Source organism: Liolophura sinensis, chromosome 8 (assembly GCF_032854445.1).
Source record: "Liolophura sinensis isolate JHLJ2023 chromosome 8, CUHK_Ljap_v2, whole genome shotgun sequence".
NCBI classification, from domain to species: domain Eukaryota; kingdom Metazoa; phylum Mollusca; class Polyplacophora; order Chitonida; family Chitonidae; genus Liolophura; species Liolophura sinensis.
The window spans coordinates 53229702-53254509 of NC_088302.1; the positions used below are offsets into that span (position 1 = coordinate 53229702).

Here is a 24808-nt window from a genome sequence, read left to right on the forward strand (position 1 = left end):
AAAAGAGCAGTCTGGTCTGGTAAGGACACTGGTCTCTTCTGAAACTCTATAATGACGTGTAGGCTTTGTTATACTTATCACAAACCATTTAGCAAAATATAATGTATTCCTTTAAAGTCAGTTGTCGACTTTAGATGTTAGGGCATAGTTTTGCTGTGTACGGCGGATTTCTTCAGCTACCTCAGTCGTGTTATTACCATTATGTGACCTTAAGAGTATGTTATCTATGTTCACTAGAACTGTTTATATACTTAGAGCCTATTCCCGCCATCGTCATGACATCTCTAGCGCGCGCCTATAGCCTGTCACGAAAAAGGGAACTACCAAATGTGGTATCTTTATTTATTCATTTGATTGTTGTTTTACGCCGTACACAAGAATATTTCACTAATACGACGGCGGCCAGCATTATAGTAGGAGGAAACCGGGCAGAGCCCTGGGGAACCCCACGACCATCCGCAAGTATCTGGCAGACCTTCCCACATACCTCAATGTGGTATAAGTGGCTGGTATAAAGTACCAGACTATGGTGGTTCTTATAACTGTTTCTTTATCGCTGCAGACACAAGGTCACGAGACGCCCTGCTTCCTCCGATTATTCCCGGACGGAATCTGGTAATCCACAAGTATCCTCTTATACGGCTTCCTCTTAAGCAGTAATCCCGCTTATTTCACTTAAAGTTTGGTGTGCACAAATGCATTATCAGAAGCACACAAGGATGTTAAAATCATGCTTTCTGATAACAAATTAATAAAACTTCACCAGAAACTGTTAACGGCCCCTGTGAGGTGGATAACATAATCAGAATCAACCAAGATGTGTCACTTGAAATGTACTAAACTTCAGGTGAAATAGGGTGTTCTTGTTTGCACCTGGATGTTAATGCATATAATTTCTGAAAAGCGCAAAAGGTTTTGCCCGAGTACTGAATTCATTGCCATAATTTATATACATTAAAATACAGTGATATCAGTATCACTAAAATTATTTTAATTTGCCATTGTAATCAGAATATATACGTGTTTGTAATCACACCAGGTGTTTGTTCTTTCAGTTATGTCGAGGATAAAGGCTGCCCCTTGATTTCCACAGCCGCAACTTATTGTAAACGTCTCTATCATATCACGGGGAGAAAATACCCGAGGGCTCAGTGTGTACGTATGTATGGCTGTAGAGTGCCCCTTCCTTATCTCAATCAGCTGTCCGTATGTGTAGTCCCACCTGTGTGTATCAATAAAACGCGTCGAGATTTTTGTTCGCTCTGAATTATATTTGCACCTCTCCACCCAAAAGTTCAAAACTTTAGCATTGCCTTTTCACAGAATATATATTCTAGTACATTGTACCTACTTCCGTCACTGAACCCATTATCGCCAAACGATGCCTAATGGAGCAATTTAGCCATAACGTTATTTATAACAGCACAGTACAAATAGAATAGCACAGCTGCATTCAAGAGAAATAACTCCTGACGTCATCTTTTAGCTCAAACCAAATACCCAGCGAACTCTCGACTCCGGCAGTATATATCTTCTAGATGGAAGTCCCCGTATGTACCTGTGGATCGGATCAAAGGCTGACTACGCAGCGAAAGTCAAGGTGATTGAAGCTGGTATTCATCCACAGATACTTGTATGACCTGTTTACTTTGTTATTCACTTTCTGTAGGGTCATTCATTCTAAATTATAATCATAACTCTTTCCACAGTGCTAAATTGTAAATTGTTAAAAAATAATACAAATGTAAAATGTCAGGTAAGATAACTTTAGAAGAGCAATTCCCTCATAATAAAAACTCACATGTTTGAAATATGCTTGTAGGCTCTGTCTCTAAGTAGGAGAATCCGAGATGTACAGCGTAAGGGTCGAGCTCGACTTATCATTGTAGGTACGTAACAGCCTGGGGAATATATGAACTGCGTGATATAAAGATGAAGTAGCCAATTGTGCCAATTTATAGATTTTACGCTGAATGTTCAAAACTTATGCACGGAGCAAGCTGGTTTTCAAAGTTGATCTGAAGGCCATAATACTGAATGAACACACCATGCTAAAATGTGATCAAAAGTGGACACTATTTAAAGCAGTTACTGCGTGGAATCCAGCGACTAACCAGAATCAAGGATATCGTTAAATATACAAAACTATAAAATATGCACGGATCCGGTTGATTTTCGAAGCCAAAAGTTCCATAAAACGAGCATGCACACAATATTTTATCGAATTTAGAGAATATTTGAAGCTGTCGTCGCACGAAAATCAACGACCAACCAGAATCACGGAACTCATTAGATATGCAAACCTTACAGCAGATCGGGTTGGTTTTCTTCAAAGTGATTATCGACAAAGTGAACTAGCGCACAAAACTTTATCAGAATTGGACAATATTCAGAGGTGTTATAGCAAGGAAACCAAAAGGCGACAGATCGACAGACAGACCCAAATTAATGCCCGTCGCTTTTTCGAGAAATTGTGGGATGAGATGGGTATTCCAGTGAGTGAGATGAGGGAATAGGAGATAACGCACCCCATAAACAATATTACCAACATTAGCTGTAGAGAGAAAAAACAGGTTTTGTTCAGTTATGGGTGAGTACTTGTGCCCCACATTTGTTAATTATGTACTAATTGATGGTATAACCCTAAATTTTGCGTGGGGAATTCCGATAGAGCCTGCAAGTTTTCTGATAAATTAAAACCCGGTACAACACAGATATTAGCTATAGCATTTATTTAAACTTAACCGATTCCTTAAAATATAATGTCCATAACATATATCTGTGTCACTGAATTGTTCTTATTAGTCACACAATATAGAAAAAAAGCATCTACAGCTAATTGGTCCTCAAATTGTTTTTTCACCAGCTGAAAATGACGCGAAATCTCACACTTTATTACTGAGAAAGGATAACAGGCGTTAATGGCATGTCTCACGTGGCCTCTCCAGAAGTATATGATCGCAAAGATGTGAACATTTCACAAGTCAGACTTCAGAGGTTTCCCTGTTTACAGCCAGATCCTTTACTGGTAAGCATCCATTTCTTTATTTCATTGAAATAAAATCATGTATTTTCTGGGTAAAACCAGCACATCTCCACGGACATTTTAGTGTAAATCTGTAGCTTAACCAGATGAAGCTGGATTAAAATACTGTATCTGACCTAAAATTTGGACTTACGATGTTTATTTTTAAAACCAAAACCAAAAGGTCCATAAAATGTTCATTTTACTGCTGACACTAACAATTTTCCAACCAACCAAACAAACCTCAAGATAACTTTCTGTGATCACCAGATTTCTCACGAAATAACTTAGCCATGTGGTGCAGATACAGTACTCAGGTTCTATTAGTCTCTTAGAAATACTGTATGTTTTCGGAAAAAGCTTCTGAAAATTTAAACAGTAAACAATACTTGTATCCGGTACAGAAAATGAAGACAAACGGTACGTTATGAATAACAATTAATATCGCCGTACTTCATCTATTCACTTCCTGTGCACATGTACATATCTCTGATAACCTTGTGGTTTTGTTCTAGTGACTGGTATATTTCCATTTTTTGTTTTTCCAAATATGTTTGTATTTTTAAGATTGCAAATAGTTTTACAGTAGTTGTAATTTCCTGGCTGAAGGAAAACGATCATAGCACAGTAGTCTGTCATATTTTTATTTAAAAGGTTGTCCTTGGGGTATGACCTGAGTGGAATGTCTGAAGTCGCCTGGAAACCTTTACGTGGTGAACTTCTGACATCTGAGGGTAAGCACATAAAGTATGGAAACCTAGATGGGCCGTATGTTAATTCTGCTGGTTTCGTTAATAGTCAAAGATCAAATCTAGTCTAGATTGATTGCGTTCATAATGCATGAAACAAAGATTGTGACCCGATTAATGTATTAATGTATGATATCATGTCTATATGAGCTAATATGTATGCCCCGATGTTTGTTAGATACGGGGTAGCGTACATGGGGCAATGAAGCCGTGGTTTACTCCGAGCACTTCCGACTGTTCCTTTCCTCTATAGACCCGAGTGAACATGAGAACAGCGTTATCAAACAGCAAACAAAATAAATCAAATAAATAATGGCTCAGACAATTATAGGCCTACATGTAGTTCTCTGTGAGTGTTAGGCCCTCGATCAAGACGGTCGCGTGCTCTCCACTTTCACAACACATAAACCTGACTGCTGCCATCTGAGTGAAAAAATTCTTGAGTATGGACGGCAATCAGATAACCAGGTAAACAAATAAATAAATGTGTAAATTTAGTATCAATAGAATCCATCCCCACGCTGACATTGCATGGTAATCGAGCATATTTGTATGCATGTTTGACCAGAGTACCTACCTCCTAGACACGGGACCTGACTCTCCAATTATGATCTGGGTGGGGCATCAAACAATTAAAGAAGACCCTCAGAAGCTGCTCGTGTGGCCAAGGTAAAACTTCCTCATTGTGAAATATAAACTTTGTAGGAGTAAAACAACTTTATGATCCTCATGTCAAGCGCATATTGGCCATATTTATCATCACCCTGATGTCAGGAAATTCGTCAGCTAACTGGTTATATATTGCCCTAATGTCGGGCAGTTTGTCGTTGTAGTGTCTTCTGCTGGGTTCCCTAGCTTCCTGGAGCTATACAGCTGTCGTCGTGTAATGAACTGGCATTTTCGAAAAACAGTTTGCAGAACATCAATCAAATACATGAATATCTGCTTTTATTAATCTTTTCTGTGAGGTTTTGTTTTTTTCCACACATGGTTTGCACCATCCGGTCAGACTTTGTTAGCTTATCAAAATTTCTTCATGATTCACAAATGTATTCATGGTGTTTCCAACACAGGTTCCCCGTTTGGTTAATTAGGTCTGTTGCTAATGTCTTGCTTCCTACGATATATTTCAGGAGTTTATTACCAAACGTGGCTACAGTCAATCTGTTCCTATTGTCATCATATCCCAGGGAAAAGAACCGTCTTTCTTCAAGCGTGCGTTCCTGACATGGATGGAAAGTGGTATACGTGGAATTAGGACATACACGGCAGGTTCTATAGGTACGATAGTGGACACAAAGCTTGGCCTCAAGCATTTGTGGTGGAGTCAGAACATACACGGCATGTTCTATAGGTACGATAGTGGACACAAAGCTTGGCCTCAAGCATTTGTGGTGGAGTCAGAACATACACGGCATGTTCTATAGGTACGATAGTGGACACAAAGCTTGGCCTCAAGCATTTGTGGTGGAGTCAGGACATACTCGGCATGTTCTGTAGGTACGATAGTAGACACAAAGCTTGGCCTCAAGCATTTGTGGTGGAGTCAGGAACATACACGGCAGGTTCTATTGGTACGATAGTGGACACAAAGCTTGGCCTCAGGCATTTGTGGTGGAGTCAGAACATGCAAGGCAGGTTCTGTCGGTACGATATACGAATCAGCTTGGCCTGAAGCATGTGTGGTGGAGTCAGAGCATACATAGCAGGCACGATAGCAGACGCACAGTTTGATCTGAAGCATGTATGGTGGAGTCAGAGCATACATAGCAGGTACGATAGTAGACACACAGCTTGGTCTGAAGCATGTGTGCTGGAGTCAGAGCATACACGGCAGGTACGATAGTAGACACACAGTTTGGTCTGAAGCATGTATGGTGGAGTCAGAGCATACACGGCAGGTACGATAGTAGACACACAGTTTGGTCTGAAGCATTTGTGGTGGAGTCAGAGCATACATAGCAGGCACGATAGTAGACACACAGTTTGATCTGAAGCATGTGTGGTGGAGTCAGAGCATCCATGGCAGGTACGACAGTAGACTCACAGTTTGATCTGAAGCATGTGTTGTGGAGTCAGAGCTTACACGGCAGGTACGATAGTAGACACACAGCTGGTCTGAAGCATTTGTGGTGGAGTCAGAACATACTCGGCAGGTACGATAGAAGACAGTCAGCTTGGCCTGAAATATTTGTGATGTAATCAAAACATCACAGACTACCGCCATAGGCCACATTTACATGTATGTCCCGGTCTATGTCAATTGTTCATTGTGGGTATAGATTATTGGCTTGTAGGGAGTAGTCATGGTGCTCCTGAAAGCGTGTGTAAAGTATTTACGTTCTGCTTTAGCTTAAATATTATCATCATCAAGATGGCGGATCTCTCCACAAATGAGTTATACATTTAAAGACATGCTTATCTTTGTATATACAGAACTCGAATATGAAATGTTAAACTTCTATCTACCATTTACCAGACCAAAACGGTTGATACAGAAGAGTGCAGATAGGTTGGAATGTTACCATAGCAATACATTACGTAGACTAAGCGAGGATTCCGCCCCCCCCCCCCCCCCTAAAAAAACCAACAAACAGAGGTTACTTTGATCACCTCATGGCATTTTACATGTACACTGTAGGTAATTGTGAAAGAGACAGATTAAAGGTCAAACAGGTGGATACCTTTTAGAAGGTGGTTTTGATCCCTCGCTCAACTTTGACCTTACCGTCAGAGCTCATATTTTGGCGGGTGAACTAATGTATGTTCATATCTTTGGTCAAGTGTGGCATGTCGTAAATTCCTGTTCTAGCCTTTAGCTCTTGTGAATTAAGTGTCATCAAATCTGAATGCTGGACAATACTGTCTCCAATCTTTGTGTTTTGGTGACCCTATAGTAAAGGGTGACAGACCCAAGGGATTTTGGAGCCTGGACATTTCAGCCGATGGTTATGGCATAGGCACATCCTTTTTACATGCAGATGAGGTTTATTTGCTGAATGGTCCATATGTTAATACTCATATGAATGTTAATGTGTGTATTGCCTCCTAAACTAGTTCCCTGCCTGAGATCGCTGGTTTGAAGCCGATAGTCAGTATAAAAATCTGTGCTATAGCCACAAATAGAAATCCAAAAATGATAATAATAATAATAATAAAGGAGGTGAAAAAAATGAAGTATTCGTCATCGTGAAAAAACGCTGAACGTGTATCTGAAAATATGTACACTGACTTTTTATAACTTGTTTTCACATAACTGTTTGGATTCAAGTGAATTAATGCTGAGGTGAGCTTTATACACCTTACACAGTAATAAGGATTCATTGTGCACTTCCATGGCCGTTCTGATTAACCTCATTTCGTTATTTTTTTCTTTAAATTGAAGGTTTGTTTTGCTTCACGATACTGGTACCTTACCTGTGTTATATGTAATGATGACGTGACGATGAGACAGATTTCACTTGCACAGTATATTCGGCTTCGAGAGGTGTTCTAAGCTTATTTTCTGCTTTTTGGCAGGTAAATTGTTGTTTTCTGGAAGAGAAATTAGGTCAGTGGTGCGCAAGACAAGGCCTGCGTGGGGACCAGATGACGGTATGCAAGGAGATGAGGGAGTGCCAGAGGTACCGAGATCATCAGTTTTATTACATACCATCAGAATACGACCACACAATCTTATTTCTATCAGACTTCAACTTTTTGTGTCCAAAAATATGTAGTTGTTCTTATAACTCGGTGTTGTCTCAAAATACGAATGAAAGCTGATAATTTTGGATTTACACACTATAAACAATCGATCAATCGTTCTTGACCATGTTAAGAATTGACAGTGTGGACAAAGATGCGTTTATGATGCGTCTTCCATGCCTTCTCTTCTAGATCTGGTGTCTTGAAGACAACGGTGTTACCGTGGTGCCACGTGACAAACATGGCGTCTTCTTTAATGGAAATTGTTACGTCATGGTCCATCGACAGGTGGGAGAATACCGATCCCCGATCATCTACTACTGGCTGGTAAGTACAATCCACAGCGTTATTTGTTAAAATCGCTTTCTCTTTGATGCCAGTATTACGTTTATAATATGGAAGCCATTTAGAAAGCGTACAATTTTCACCATGCTGGCTTCCTCTCCGGTCCCACATGGGAAGGTCTGCTAGTAACATGCGGATGGTCGTGGTTTTTCCCGGGTTCTGCCCGGTTTCCTCTCAGAAATAATGTTGGCCATTATCGTATGCTTGAAATATTCTAGAGTACGGCGTTAAACACCAATGAAATAAATACAAATTTTACTCTTGTCGGTGTGTCATTTTGCATACAGAATGTTAAATGCATTGTGATGCTTTCCCGCATGGCGCTCATCCACTATATGATTCGTTATATTCCTTTTAAATTAGCGATGCTCTCAAGGCTTTTCATCTGTGCCGCCCTCTCCAGGTAATGAAGACTTCATTTTCTTGTTCATTTACGTTATAGCTGCGGACACCAACCATATGATAGACAAACCGAGTGTGGAATACTGAAGGAATAACAGTTAACAGATGCCCGCCAAAATAATTCACTAGTGTACTTTACCTAACCCAAGTTGACCCCTGCTGACCTCGAGGGCTAATTTTACCGCGCTTTATGATAACGTTTGAAAGTGTGGTATATATTGTGATCCACGATGGTATACCAATAAAGCTTTTAGAACTGATTTGCTGAGAAAAATAAGCGCCACATACGGTCAGCTCCTTGTGGCACTAAAGTTTGCGAAATTGGCTACCGTCTGAGTGGACAAAGTGCATTTAGCAGCTTATACGGGAAGACGGTAAAAGAAAACGATCAACAACAATAATGCATATGGAACAGAAATATTTGCTGTCTTTGTTGCTATAACGAAGAAATAACTACATGTACATCCATCTAACAATCTTGATACCAAGCAATTTGATAAATTTGTCTTAATTAATTGCATTTAATTTAATATGCGTTTATGCTACTTCGGCGGAACCCACTGGAATTTATGGGGATAAATGTTTACTTGCATTATGATCCAGGGCAAAATCCGTCACTGTTTTTATGTGAGTGCAAGGAAATTCAGCATATTGCATCAGGTAAAATACGGCTTGGTTCAGTCTGTAGGAAAATGCATGCAGGCAAGTCTTGCTCCAACAGCAAGCTTAGGTTGCGAGTACTGGAGTGGTATATAGTGTCGAATGTGATCCAACTCTAGCAGTTAGCATATATCCACATTGAAATACGCACGCAGCTGGTACGTCAGACTGCCGCACGCGGTGACCTGGGGATACCGCAGTCGAAAATTGAGTTGTTGTTTTTTCTTGTTGGATAAATTAATTTACTCTGACAAATTACAGCAATTAGCGATTACACACAATTGCTCAATTGCTCGCGCCCGCTCAGCTGAACAAATTTTATGGCCCACTGCTCTTGTGACAAAAACGTCAACCCTAATAGTTCCCCACCTTGAGCACATTTGGCGTTCTTGGCAGATTATGCAATAAAGAAAATGGCTCCAAAAAACTTGCACATAAAGAAAAAACTTGGCTGGTTATACAGAAGAAAGCCTGAACGTGTTACCGCTTAACTGCTTGGGGTGTAAGCTACTGAGTGGGTTTATAGTGAACAAGACACTGTACTGAAATGGCATTTCAGCCATTTAGGTTGGAAATGAAAGCTGGGCTATCTTAAACTTATCATTACATTTATACATATAAAGAAGTCTGTGGAAAAGGTGTGTAACACTATATTCTATAACAAATAGTATACTGATGTTTGATAATACATCATAGCCCTGTGTAAAGGAAACATAGTCCTGATACAATGAACATTATGCCGCAGTGCCGTCCAGCCATATCGTGTTGAATATCCTAAAAATAAACTTTGCTGCATCAACACATGTTGGCGGGAGAGCCCGAATATATGCATAAAATAGAGGGGTTATTAAGAAATATAAAATACGTTATTAAGAAATATGAAGACTGGCTACGTAATTTCTGGAATGACCGCTGGGGCCTGTTGGAAATACTAGTTTTACGTCCCAAGAAGGAAGATCTTCAGCGTTTATTGTAGTTTTGTATGTTAGGCCAGATCATATACTACGTATTAAGAAATAAAAAGCAAGCGTTTCTTCAATGTATCTTTTAAGAACAAATAACGACCAGCCTCTACATATCTCGGCAAGTATGTATATTAGTTTAAAACAAGGAAACGCAGTCACAGCGTGAATATTTGACTCTTTTGTTGTGGGTCAACGCTTGCGATGCCTGTACCACGGGGCATTGGTCGTCACTGTCAGTATTGCTGACATTAATGCTTTTCTAAATCATTGTTTTGGTAGTTATTTGCTCGTCTAACCACACCATTGGTGTTTGTATTGTCGTTTAGGGAAAACAGAGTTCACCTGAAGAGAGACAAAGGGCTTGGAGAGTTGCCACGGACATGGATGAAGACCAGGGCATCTCCACCGTTTTGGTATGTTTGTATATGTAACAAAGAATTCAGAACACCAGGTGCGATTCAGTCTGTTTTAACACTGCCTCCGATTTTTAAATAAATACAATAGCCACAATATGGTTGTGCGATTAACTCCCTACGTGCCGTTAAGCCAAAATCATTCACGCCCAAAGATACAGTCGACACGATATGGTTCCAATACTTCCAATGTGGCGTTAAGCTCATTTTGTTTTGTGTCAAAGCTAGCTCAAGCTCTCGCTGCAAGTAACTATTTATCCCTGCATTGCTAATGCTGATATTGATTTGTACTCAAATTTTCCAAGATTTTCCAGCCAAGCACTTAATGTTTACTTTTATACCATATATGTGACTAGTTATGTCAGATGTTGTTTTATTTTCAAGATACGAGTCTTGGATGGACGAGAACCATCGCATTTCATGGGTCTGATTCATCGAAAAATACTGGTGGTTAGTTTTTGTGTTTCTTATATAACTTGCATTTTCAGTTGTACTGTAGAATTTACCAGTTGTTCTTCTATCACCAAAAAAAACGTTTTTGTAAAATTCTCCTTTGTAATCAGAAAACATTCTGATATGGATACTTGGTGCAGTGGTATATTAAGTGTAGTCCAGTTTACACATTACATGTCTGTTAACAGTTACAGTTTGCTGTAAACATGCATCTTTATTAACAAAGCCCATGGCCACATTGTATGCCTTGTAACTCCAAAACAATAAAGTATGCTGTGAACAACAATAACAAAGGGGTTTAGTTGAAGAAGATCGAGTTGTTTCCAGTGCTGCATAAAATGCTGGCACATCTATCTGCATAGATATGAAAGTGAAAACGCTTGTGGATACAGCAATTTGCTGTCAAAGATGCCGACGTGTACCATAGCCACCCTCTTTTGATTGACCAACAGTTGACTAGATTCCCCACTATAATACCTCCTACGCGACCAGTTCAAAAGTTGGACGTTCTCTTATGCGAACTATTTGGACAGCTATTCTGTAGGTGGACGTCCGCACCATTTTTACAATTATTGACCCCACCCAAACAATGTGACACTCACTTTGGGTACAACCTTGTCTGCTCTATAAATCATCTATATATGTACACCGTACACTCCATTTGTCCAGTTGGCTTTATAATGACTAGCTCCTGGTCATATTAGGAATAGGTGTGAGTTTCAAAACATTTCGCCATTGATCAAGAAAGATTTTCAAGACCCATGCTGAAGCGTTGAGTCAGATATGGCTTGTTTGAACTTTCTGTTCAGTGTAGGCTGCTCATCAGTTTGTCCATGGTATTAACATTGTGATGTCTTAATCTCTATCGACATTCTCTTACTTTCAGTACAATGGTCGCCAAGCGGATGCAGGCAAGGAAGAATCCATGGCGCAAATGTTCTCGGTCGAGGAAATGCATGACAGCAACACTCGGGTTTGCCAGGTACCACGATAATTCTCGGCGGATTATCGAATTTTAAAAAATTCTTACTAGAGCACTTTCGCTGTCTTTTCGGTGAAATGTGTGCAAAGAGGAGACATTTTTTATTTCATCTGCGAAAATGAACATTTGTTGATGTTCAGAACTTTATTTGTCTGATTTATGGGCCAAACTTTTTTGTTCAACCAACAGGTTCCTGTAGCAGCTTCATCTCTGTGTTCACGAAAAGCATTTGTTGTCGTGAAGAAAACTACTTGTCACATTTGGTATGGAAAGGTAAGACACTACACTTGTGAAATCAAATATCAAATATCATAATACAAGATTAATGAAATATTGTAGACATTGTTGAGATGTAGAGTGTTGCTGTAGAACATCATGTTCAGTTGTATAACCAAATTATAATGTACAAAAAAACTTCACCTAACTGTTTTCCATGTGACAGGTTGCATTGTACATGTTTTATCATTAGTTATGACTATATTGTTGAAAGCAGCTATCTGAAACAATAATCTTTCCTTCAGAATAGCGGAGGTCATGAGCGAGGCTTCTCCAAAACATTGCCCGGATTGCTGTGGCCAAACAAGTAGGTATTTATTCATTTCCTCAAAAATGCCGAAAAAATCCTATGAGCAGATTTGCATGTGGATGTCAAATTGCTAATTTGTCTGTTGTCTTAATTTAGTGAAAGAGCCAGTTTCCAGTCGAACTATTTTATTCAAAATGTCCAATTTAGGGCAGATTAATTTTCATTTAACATCATCTTTCCAGGATGTACAACGTTCAAGTAGAAGTAGAAGGAAAAGAATCAGTGGTGTTCTGGCAAACTATAGGTGGTTGGAACAGATATAGGGAGACAGACATGATCAGGGTATGTCAAATATACCTCTATACCCACTCTGCGCTGTTTGACCTGAATGGAGTACGGTATTTGGAATCACATTTTAGTAGCCTGGTCATGTTAAAGATTCAAAATGTAGTGTAGTCCCTCTTCGTCACATACCAGAAGTCTACTACCAGGCCATCGGCATTTTCCCTAAATGGCCATCGCTTCAAAACGCAACATGCTCACCAATCCACAGTTAGAACCATTGTGAGTCAACCTACAGAGCTAAAGTGCAGCCCTCAGTGTTTTAAGGAAACCTTGTGGTGCGATTAACTGGTTCAAAGGTGGGTGAGCACAATAGTGTAAAATGTGCTGTAGCTATCTACATGCACTGTCGGACCAATCAAATTTTCACTTAGTTAAGTAGAATGCTAGGCTACGCGTTCCATTTGGCTAAACCCCAACAGGGCCACCTCGCCACGATCGCCACAGTATTCATGTACACCTCAAATATACAATGGTATTCAAATTGTTGTTTGTACCTATTTGATACTGACACATACGGATGATGTTATTATGCATTTGAACAGAAACGCTTGCAATGTGTGTAAGCATTACGAATTTCTGCAGACTGTTTTCAGTTAAATTTAATTCGTATACGTAAAGGTTTTCATTTAAATGAACGGCACAGCATTTAAACCGACTAATGGAGCCGAAGTTACGAGACATCTGTATATAATGTGTGTTTTCCAACACCTTCAGGATTTGATCAGAAGAGAGTCGGTGCTATTCCACTACTGTCCTCTTCGCGGCGACTTCCAACAGATACCAGACTTCACCCAGGAGGTCAGCCTTGGCTACGATTCTACAATGTCTTAAACTGTCATATTTTTCATATTGGAAAAAACGTTTCACTTGCCGGACCAGATTAAGTGGTTGACATATTTCTGTGATTTATATGCCAGTGCTGTTTCTGGTAGCTATTTTGAAAGTGGAAATTTTTCCTCTTCGCATTTGTCCATTTTTCACCAATAATAGTTTCCTTCATTTCCTATTACAAATACACGATAATTTTTATACTGGACTACAACATCAGGGAATAACATCAATATTCTCCGGAAGACCAAAGATAACGCTTTATATTATCGTTTTCACCAACAGGATCTGGCCCACGATGCTGTCTTCATTCTGGACTCGTTCGATCAAGTGAGTTTTATACAGTATTGTTAATATCACATTACTCCAAACAATGAACAGGCGGTAAGCAAAGCACACCATATAACCCATGCTTTCTACATGGTTATCCACAGCTTAAACCCTCTGTCAGTCGTAACAAGGGTATACTATCCCACTATAGGCAATGATGTTGTCTTAGATGGGTAGAGTATGAAGTGTTGATATATGAAGAACATATCTTGTTAGGTGTTACACATGTATTTATTATTTTATCTTACCTCGCTAAGGACCTAACGCAAAAAGGACGGCTCATAAAACGTGCTGGTTGAAATTAGCTAATTAAGAATTTGGCGAATTAATTACTTCCTCGGCTTAAGTTTAGGACTCGTGTGAATAGATCTTGTACGCTTTCTTAACCACTTATACAGGTGATGGTGTGGACTGGGGAAGAAGTCTGCGAAGACACGAAACAGAACATGGCAGAAATTGGAACCGTATGTTTTCAAGAATCTATGGCTTTTAGAAAACACCACTGATTCCATGATATATGCCACTATCTTAATCAAATTTATGGATGTGCATATACAACTACATAATTTGTTAACATTTACAGTGAGTTTTTGCATAATTTTAAATGTCAACGAGTGTGTATATTATTTTGTATGCCGTATTACAAGCCATGTTTAGTGCTTTTTTAGTTTTGTGTATATTTAAATACAAATATCGATGTCTATATAAATTTTACATCATTGAATGGAATCCTCTGAGTTACTTGTTTTGATTTTGTTGCCCAAAAGGCTTACATGAAGATGGACCCTGCTGGTCGCCATGTTGACGAGGTACAGCTGTGGTTTGTTAGACAGCACCACGAACCTGAAGCGTTTACACGACATTTTCAGTCATGGGACAGTCGTCTTCAAATGGTAAGCCTACCTCATGGAGAAGTGATATGGGAATTCCATGAAATTGGTATCCGTGTTGAGCAACTATCATAGTAGTACAGACAGTGATAAAAGAACAAAAGCATTCCAATGATTACAACCTTTCAGACAAGAGCAAACCGGTTCCAAAGATATAGTTTACTTCATGCTTGTTATAATTCACGTTTTCGATGACGTGATACTGGTCAATCAGTGACGTAGTGCACATGTATAAACGTGTTATGCCAGAGGAGAACCTTGCAACCATGTGCCCATTGGGCATAAATGAATGTAACTGAGTGTCACTGATGTCCTAACATGAAGCTGCTCCCTACCTGTAGAAAGATTTATTTTCACACCGGCCGATTGATGACCCCTCTGTAATGAAGAGGTCATACCTATAAGTACCGGTACCAAAAATTAGCCACTTTCACCAAACTTCCTAACACAAATTTGTCGTAGTTTTATGCTGAATGACTTCCTTTACGGGCTAGAACTCCATAAGGTGACCTGATTTACGAGGAAAGTTGCGAAAAAGTGATTTATGAACTTTTGAAAATCGACCTTGCAGAAGCGCAGTTTCTATTCACAGTGAAAAAAGTGCAAGAGCATGTGACTTTTTAAAATACAGAATTGAGAGTTTGACGAGCCAGTGTAGACTACAGGAAATAGTTACCTTCTCTGATTTTAGCACAACTGGTACATATTGTACCACTTTTGTAACATTAACAACATTCCAAGATATCCATGGAAACGTTTCTAAAAGTACACTGCAAGTATGGTCTGCAAGGTCATACTCCCCAAAAAGCCACTTCGGTGACTAGCTTCGTAAAGATATTAGCTGGGTTCTTGAATGAATTTATGACAATATTACTAGAACTCCTGATAAATGCTGGCGCATATGAGGATGACATTTGCAAACGTCATAGCATGGTATGTTTGCAGGTCCACACCTTTCGGTAACATGACCAAATGGACAGTTATACATGTATCTATATCCACGTAGTGGGAAACGCAATATAATCTTCTCTCTTTCTGTGTAATTATACGATTACCATGCAGACTATGTCTGTAGTGAAAAACAGCAAAGAAAGAAAAAATCCAGTACTTCCATGAAATACGCATATCTTTATCCTCAATTTCATCTCACTGTGTGTTTTGGCCGATATTTTCGTGTAAATGTGCTGATATCGTTCTATTACTCCCCAGGGTGGTGAAACAGTGGAGATGTTACAGGCATTGATTCGGCAGGAAAATGGCCTACAGGATTTCCAGAAAGAGGTAATTTGTGCGATTACACCAGTGATGGATTTGTCACGCCTGCTTCGTTTAGCGCTATAGTCGGTTAATCACTGTTGCAATCAGGAATAAAGTTTGCGGCGTGTACGTGTCTCGCCATTGACAGATTCATGCACACGTAATAAGCTTATTTGCCTGTCATGTGCGGTTATTTGCCTTGTGTGATCTGTCAGACCGAGTCGTAATCAACTGTCTAAAATGACGGGCCTCTATTTACATGAACTCAGTTCATACTTCAAGACAGTTGGCCGACATATGTCAGACATTACGTCAACATACTGTACTCCATTCACATTTTAAGGTTAGCTGGTCATCCAGTAGGTAACATCCATCGCCCGTGCGGAGGACTCCTTTCTGTCTGGAGGATATTTTAAACGTAAAATCGGGTGATTAGATTTTGTCGCATGTAGTACCGTAGTTTGGACATATTTCGTTAATGTTGGGGGCCAGCTTCAGAAATTTTCATTATACATTTATCCCAATATATAGCATAACAGAACGTGCTCTCCAAATGTGTGTCGATGCACTATATGCAGTGTATATACACAGATTCGAAATGGTGATTCTGTTTTGCATTTAATTTAATAACCAAATATGGAATACGAAATCATACAAGCAATACTATCATGTAGTCACGTCTATGTATCTATATATATTTTAATTAACTTGGTAATGTTGATTCAAATGATTCACCTCAGAAATTATCATGGCCGTGGTGTGATAGAATAATAACATGAGACAGACAAAATGTTAGACTGGCCACCTTTTATATAACAGTCATACACAGTAAAAACTCATAGACATATACATGTACATTTTAAAATGTAAAATTAAAATGTTATAAAAAGGATGCCAGTCTATGTTTTAACAAAAAGGTATGCATGTACAGTCTCGCCATATACATGTAAGGCTTTTATGGATAAGACGTCTACGTCCAAATAAAAACAGCAAGGGGGTTCCACGTTAATGCGTGTGTTTTTTTATAAATACATGTCATGCGTTTTTGATATTTGCAGTGTATATTATAGAGTCTTATATTATAGTCGTTATAATTGTATGCGGTTTTAAATCGTCCAAAGACGATTCATGGATTAGTAACCTTGCATCGTTTCCTTGTCTACCTCCAGGCAGCACCAGCAGTTTTGTCACAACTTCGTAGACAAAGCTACAAAATCTTGATGGAGTTAAGATGTGATCAACACGGCCTGGACAAGGCACACAAAGAGGTATATATAGTACTGAATGACATATGTTTTTGTTTTGCTATGAAGAGGGGCGGGCACCATCCACCTTACCTGATTAAAGTTAAGCCGTGAAAAATGGCTTGACCATTCTTTGACGCCATTTTGGGGAGCGAATTGAAAGGTTCTGCAAAATAGTTCGTTAGGGAAATTTTAATATTTCGAAGGAAAATTAATTTTCATACTACTAGTCCCTCTATCCGTATTTAACAAAACCCCGAGCTGCAACAAACATTCTTTTTTCCTTATAACAGCTTAAGTTGTTCACATGGAATATAGGTGATGCTCATTTGCTAGAGCTGAAAGTTGTACCTGTCATCTTGCTCGTAAGATGTCACCTATGTTAAAGATGTCATCCTTTGGTAGCCGAGGCCTTAGTTTGCATTAACATGTCTGGGTATGTATATCCGTGTCTGACCTGAAACAGAGCAAGGCACTATGCCCTCACGACGGAGTGGAAAATTTTCGAGGACACGGAGCAATTTGTGAAAGTGCTATAATAACTGAGCAAACCTATTGTCCTGCACGATTCGTCCTGGTCATGCGAGTAGCTCAAATGCCCCTACATTTCAGTGGCTACTATTTGCGCAGAAAACAAACATAGTCGAGCGTGTGGGAGAAAACGAGACCATGGTGTATATCTAGGCCAGAGCCCAAGAGCGTAAGATTTCTAAAGATAAGGCAAGGTTTCACTCATGCGTTTTTAGTCAAAAAGAAAGCGACGTCTGGTAACCTTGTGCTTTAAATTATGAGATTTTAAAGATAAAATGTGTTTATGTAACAGGGCCCGGTATAATATCAACATGTGTGACGAAGATTTCCAGTTTCCCGTTATGGCACGTAAATAAGATATCCTGTGTATAAAATGCTTGAGAAAGCGATCTTTATAGTCCATTGTGTATATGGGCGTCTGGAAACCAAACTGATTAAAATCAAAATTGTCTTATTTGTGCAAGTTCATCCCTTTACATTATTATGTATACATATGTCTGGTTTTCGCAAGTCCATGGGTTTTTTTTATACTATTGATAATAGAACTATCGGTTGGTGCGTGAATACAGCTCGTAGGAAAGTGCAAAACTGCTGAGCTAGTCTGTGGCTATGGCTATCTTTGTTAAACGCCCAAGCCATACATGTAAGTCTTTAATCTCTGTATGGTTTCAGTAATTTCCATCCACAGTATCAGTGAGTCAGCAGATGAAAGCGCCCTTTCTCCGCTGTATCAGTAACAGGATGAATCTTCTCTTCACATGATTAAGACTTCCATGAACGCTTTAACTATCTTTTTATCCTTATATTGGTTATGGTCAAGATAAAATTATGACGTCACTGAGACCTTAACCAATTAATGGTCAGCTTTGTCTTTTTACATGAAAAGGAATGAAGAATTTATTGAAAGAGATGAACCATTTAATGGGAAGATTCATCTTGGTACAGATACGGGGTATGAAGATTTAAAAATAGACTTAAATTTATAACATTCTTTCTTGGTCTTAATTGATTTGCAAAATGTGTTTAACGAATAGCATTCGTGTGAAAATGGTCATTAACTTCCAGAAGTAACGTTGTTTACTTTTTCTTTGAGTTTTTTATTAGAATTAATACGGACATTGCTTTGATTCTAATGAATGCAAATGTTTGTGAAATTTATATTCCACATCATCCACGAACCTTGTAGAGAAATAACCACGTTTTGATTCAGCGTGACTTGTGTGTAACTGTTTTGCATTTAAACTAATGATGGCGCTTATACAAAGGGGGCGTGCAAAAGTCTAACGTTTTTCATTGTAATTGTCAGATCAATGCCGTACTCTATATATATATATATATATATATATATATATATATATATATATATATATATATATATATATATATATATAAAGGCAGAGCTATTTTGTGGTGTAATTTTAGGAAATTAAGGACGATGATTTCAAGGGTTAAACTATTTTTAAAAGAATCTTTGTGAATATGAGCAGACCACTTATATACAGAAAGTATAGAAATCTGTATTGTCCTATCTACGAGACAAGTAATTAAGATTTTATCATCAGGTGTCTCAATATGACTGTAGTCCTATGTGAACAGATCTGTAAAAATGGTGTATTCAGAGTCAGCAAGTCCTTATGCAGCAGCCAAACATCTACACATGCAGGTCAGCATACAGAGCTGCCATGAGGCTTTTTTTCTGTTGCGACAAGAGGGTTGTAGCTTATATCTATATATTAGTGTGCCAATATCTGCGGAAGGCGTTTTACATTGACACCCACATCAAGACGCTGTCAGTTCCTTGGTAACCATGGCAACACTCAATCTTTAGTCCGGCGCAATCGATCGGTGGAATGAATACGTTGACACAGACTATGTATGCAAGCCATGCAAGTGTCGCTGATCTGGAGCCAGCTCGCTTTGTACACAGTCCTATTTTCCAGCCGTCGACATCACGGTGCGTTTTACCTCAATACAGAACTTCCTATTTTACATCGTCGGTAGCTGGTCATGATGATTTCTCCAAAGTCTTACGCAAAATATCAAACCGTAGATATGCTTCGCAATCCCATTAAAAAGGTTTGAGTGGTTTGAACAAACCTATTTAAATAAATAAACATCCCGTGATATATCCAACAAAGCCAGACATATGTTGTCGAGTGAATGGTTTGTTCTGTGTGTGTAATCTATCGAAGCCAGAATTCTCTACTAAAAAACACAAATGAATGGTACAATTTGTAGTATCTCAGAACTCTTCAGTTTTACATTTTATGCTGTATCTTTGTTACACAACTTGTCCTGTACATAAGGAGAGCATGGATACAAGCAGAAACCAACGCATGGCCAGTCTCATCCTGACAATTAGCTATAGGGTAGATTGACAGCACGCTTGAGTGCTGTAAGCATGATTTTTAATTATCAGATAAATGATAAATCTGAGTTAAAAATGAATTAATATCGGATTTAATTCGAACGTATAATTTACATATGTTATATAAACAATAATTAATTTAGCCCACATGACATCAGTGATGCGTGGGCTGAATCCTGAAGAAGGCCTATAGTAAGCCACCTTCATATTAGGACTCCATATACTGTAAATTACCTTAATCTGACCAGTAATTCACGTGAAATTTTCAAATTTGTGCAGAATAACTGGTTATTTATGAACAATTTGATAACCTTGCATACTTAATGAACTGTAAATCTAGATTTGCTACCCCCATTCCCATGGTAGTGGCAGAGCTTTGCTGTAGAGAATGACGCATACGTTGAAATGAGCAAGGTGCTAAATTGCATTTATATTTTGTATGAGGTTTCTAATTCGCGTCAGTGTCCGTCTATATGTGTATGTTTTGTGCCGTCCTGTAGCAGTGATCATCTTTAGAGTAGCATTTAAACCATTTGTAGTTCTGCACAAAGTCGTAAATGGCTGATTGTTTATAGAACGTAGTTGCGTTACAACTGACGATATGGAGCCTTTTCCTGAAGATTTGTCAGTGTAACAATATATCCTCAACTGCTGACACACCATATACACAGTCGTGTATATTTTCCTAACTCTCTGTATTTCTAAAATGGCAATTACGTTAACTATAGCATTGGATCTGAGCACATCATGTGGCCCTCTGTTAATGAAACTAAATGTATATACAGAACAGATAAAAGCATAGATACTCTCTGCCAAGTCAGCCAGAAGCGGCTTACGACTGAGAAGACATTAACATTTACTTTTATGTCATCCCAAAGAGTTTTACTGCTGACTTTAAAGATTTCTTTGCTGAAGCATACAACTTCAAAGGCTTACTGGGATTCAGACAGTACAGTTTCGGCGAAACCAACCCTCAAGAGGTGCTGGTTTATTACACGATGAACTTTTTCTCTCTGATTTTATGCAATTCTAACGTTTGTTTTTTTTTTCTTTCCAGCGCCATCTATCGGCTGAAGAATTTCAAAAACGACTTAATGTCTCAAGAGAGGAGTTTTACAAATTTCCGGAGTGGAAACAAAACCAGATCAGGAGAGCTGCGAGGTTGTCCGTGGCGTAAGATTCCGAATATTTTCAGGTCTATCTACGGAGAATGTTTGCCGGAAATACCCGGAGACTTCCGAGTGGCTGACACATGAATGGTGCGCAGGTCATGATACAGGGACGAGAGACCGTATATTATATCTTATTTTGACTACCCTATAAAAGCATGTATGATTAACGCGAATTTATGGGGATTTCATCACGTGGGTGATAACTGAATCATCTGACTATCCTAGACACAGCTATCATACACGTGGATGTTCCCTGAATCATCTGACTATATACAGTCATCATACACGTGGGTGATGACTGAATCATCTGACTATCCCATATAGAGCCACCATACCCGTGAATGATAACTGAATCATTGACTATCCCATATAGAGCCATCATACACGTGGGTGATAACTAAATCATCTGATTATCATATATACAGCCACCATACACATAGTTGATAACTAAATCAGCTGACTATCCTATACACAACTATCATACACGTGGGTGTTCATTGAATCATCTGACTATCCCATATAGAACCATCATACACGTGGGTGATGACTGAATCATCTGACTAACATATATACAGCCATCATACACATAAGTGATGACTGAATCATCTCACTAACATAAATACAGCCATCATACACGTGGGTGATGACTGAATCATCTGACTCTCCTATATACAGCCATAATACACGTGGGTGATGACTGAATCATCTGACTATCCTATATACAGCCATAATACACGTGGGTGATGACTGAATCATCTGACTATCCTACATAGAGCCATCATACACGTGGGTGATGACTGAATCATCTGACTATCCTATATACAGCCATAATACACGTGGGTGATGACTGAATCATCTGACTATCCTACATAGAGCCATCATACACGTGAGTGAAGACTGAATCATCTGACTATTCTATATACAGCCATCATACACGTGCGGAATAACTGAATCATCTGACTGTATGTTCCAAATACATGTATACTGGTTGTTTGTCTACCCTGTTAAAAACCATTACATGTATATAGAGATACACTGTATTATGCAGTCTTGGTTAATTCCGTTATATGTAATTTACGCGGATAGTTGAGGCCCTACCCAAGTAGGATAATATCCATTTCATTCTGTATTTTCGATGTTAAATTAAATGGACAAAAACGCCTACTGCTTACTTGTTATTTATGGCATGTAAATCCAACCTCAGTAAGCTTGAGAGAAAGATAGCAATTAATATAATAAATGTAGATCTTTTTGATTTCAAACGTTTCTCTGACGTCACCAGGTGACCAGTAGCTGCCATACCAATGGCTCTATTGTCTGAAAATATTAGTTTACGCTATTATCTAGAAACAGTCCTGCGGAAAATAGAAGCGAATGAGGTGTTATTGAACTGGAAATACACAACTTAGATAGATGCGAAGCGCAAGCCAGATGGTGTTCATCAATCCCATGAAGTAGATCCGTGATTTGTTTCACTGAAGGTGTGAAGCTGACGGCATATACTGTGTACTGTCATGTGTGAGGTTTGGACACATGTTCAGTCCTCGATATACATAGTTTTTATCACAGGTGTCGGAGGGAACCTCCGTGGCCAAAGATGGTTTGCATGCCAGCGCGGCGCAATGACCTAGGAGCCTCTCATCAATGCGGTCGTTGTGAGTTCAAGTCCAGCTCATGCTGGCTTCCTCTCCGGCCGCAAGTGGAAAAGTCTGCCAGCAAACTGTGTATGCTCGTGGTTTCTGCCCGGTTTCCTCCCACCACAATGCTGGCCGCCGTCGTATAATTGAAATATTCTTTAGTACAACAAACAACAACCAAATAAATAAATACATACATAAACATATGTGGGATTCAAGCTGGGTCCTTCGCTTTGCACTTAATTGGAATGCTACTCGGATCAGTGATACGAGGGGCATCAGATTTTTCTGATTCGAAGTGCCCGCCCCGTTTGTCGAATCATGGCGGCGTTTATCCAGATACCAATCACATGCACCTTCACAAATGTGGGCAGGTTCTAACATCCTTGTCTGAAACTCTGGATTAAGTTTTCAACGTAGGTGAGACATCTCCACGTATTGCAATGGTGTGTGTGTGTGTGTGTGTGTGTGTGTGTGTGTGTGTGTGTGTGGAACGAAGGGACGTAACCTGAACTAAACTTAATGTTTTCCAAGATAATATTTACCCTGAACACCTGTGAAAAAGCTTTCGAACCTCACTCGGATTAAGGAAGCGCCTGGAACTAGACCAGATTTAACTGACTATAGCTGTTTCCGTGTGACTACGACCTTTGAACTGATTGTTTAAGCCCGCTGGTTGTTGGGCATTTGTCAAATCAATCATACTATTCTGTCTTAACTTTATTTATTTATCTGATTGGTGTTTTACACCGCACTCAAGAATGTTTAACTTACACAACGGCGGCCAGCATTATGGTGGGAGGAAACCGGGTATTAACTTCTAGGTTCCATTTTGCCACTCAATATGGTGTGAAACACAACGTGCTCATGTGAAAGCAATAATGTGATTATACGGGATAGTGTGGTGTGACAGAGTGGATTGAAACAAACCATAGTGATATTTGCCACACTTGTAACATACTCCCGGTGAACTCTCTTGTCGGTTGACATTTTGGCTCTCATGTAGCTTCTTATGGCGATCCTCAACTTGAGACCATTCATTCCACTTCTTACAGCTCAATGACTGGAACAGAATTAACTCCAAAAAATACTTAGCAAATTGCCAAAATGAAATAAAAGCATTTTGATCTCAGAAGATCTATGTAGATATAGTTTGGAAACATGCATACGAGCAAAACGCCACACTAACCCATATACTACATAGCATGTGTTAATTCTTTAATCAGGCATTAGTTTGGGCATGACATGTGCGGCACTTCATCTCCAGGTTACAACACCCACAATATGTAGCGATGACGGGGATATTTGTACGATACACTTACTGAAATGCACACATGGCAGGCGGTTTCTTCACCAATGGGGCCACGTGTTCATGTATGTCTGTACATGTACACGTGGCAGGCGGTTCCTTCACCAATGGGACCACGTGTTCTAATGCAGCTCTGACAGGTTTCAACCGGAAGTGAGGACGTTTTTTCAGCTATGGGTGACGTAGGCTGTTCCGGCTTCTATCATACAACTGGCCCACGTCATACAAGTGATGTAAACACAAAAAACAGCACACGAATATATGCTACAAGATGCACTGAGTCTTGCTTGTATACGAGAATAAAGAATATACATGGTGTCTATGGAGCAATCCTCAATGAAAGTTTAGTCAAAGAATTACCCGCCTAGCAATATTGAAATGTTATTTGCCTAAACTTGACGGCGCATATTTCAACATTGCGCGGTACGATGCAACGATGTAGGGTAGTACGTTTATAATGACATGGTAATGCGTTTAATCCGAACCATGTAAGCCTATATGTTTGTGAAACAACGGCTGCTTTGGGGAAAAGAACGCTTTGTACAGTATTATAGTCCTCATGACCTGATACAGGATTATAGATGGCCGGAATTTATAATTAAGACAAATATTAATTTAAGTTAGTGAATATTTTGGTCTCGTCCTAGGATCTGTAATCCTAGACATTTATTTGTTATTATTGTTATTATC

At 39.2% G+C, this 24808-nt stretch overlaps 1 protein-coding gene across 1 annotated transcript; it reads left to right on the top strand.

Annotated features, from left to right (window-relative positions):
- Positions 1 to 2926: 2926 nt before the first annotated feature.
- Positions 2927 to 21938, top strand: LOC135473680 (advillin-like). The gene is made up of 17 exons (XM_064753545.1): positions 2927 to 3028; positions 4908 to 5055; positions 7294 to 7397; positions 7654 to 7788; positions 10160 to 10246; positions 10631 to 10696; positions 11586 to 11681; positions 11871 to 11954; positions 12203 to 12264; positions 12450 to 12549; positions 13267 to 13350; positions 13666 to 13710; positions 14109 to 14174; positions 14478 to 14603; positions 15810 to 15881; positions 17027 to 17125; positions 21058 to 21938. Exons 1-17 carry the CDS (start codon positions 2927 to 2929, stop codon positions 21175 to 21177), a joined length of 1596 nt encoding a protein of 531 aa, XP_064609615.1. The 3' UTR covers positions 21178 to 21938.
- Positions 21939 to 24808: the final 2870 nt, after the last annotated feature.

Bases quoted from the DNA above. Each gene is read 5' to 3' on its own strand.
- LOC135473680 (XM_064753545.1), top strand. From the start codon at position 2,927: ATGTCTCACGTGGCCTCTCCAGAAGTATATGATCGCAAAGATGTGAAC. The intron at 5,056-7,293 runs GTACGATAGTGG...GCTTTTTGGCAG, and splicing joins ATACACGGCAGGTTCTATAG to GTAAATTGTTGTTTTCTGGA. The intron at 10,247-10,630 runs GTATGTTTGTAT...TTTATTTTCAAG, and splicing joins AGGGCATCTCCACCGTTTTG to ATACGAGTCTTGGATGGACG.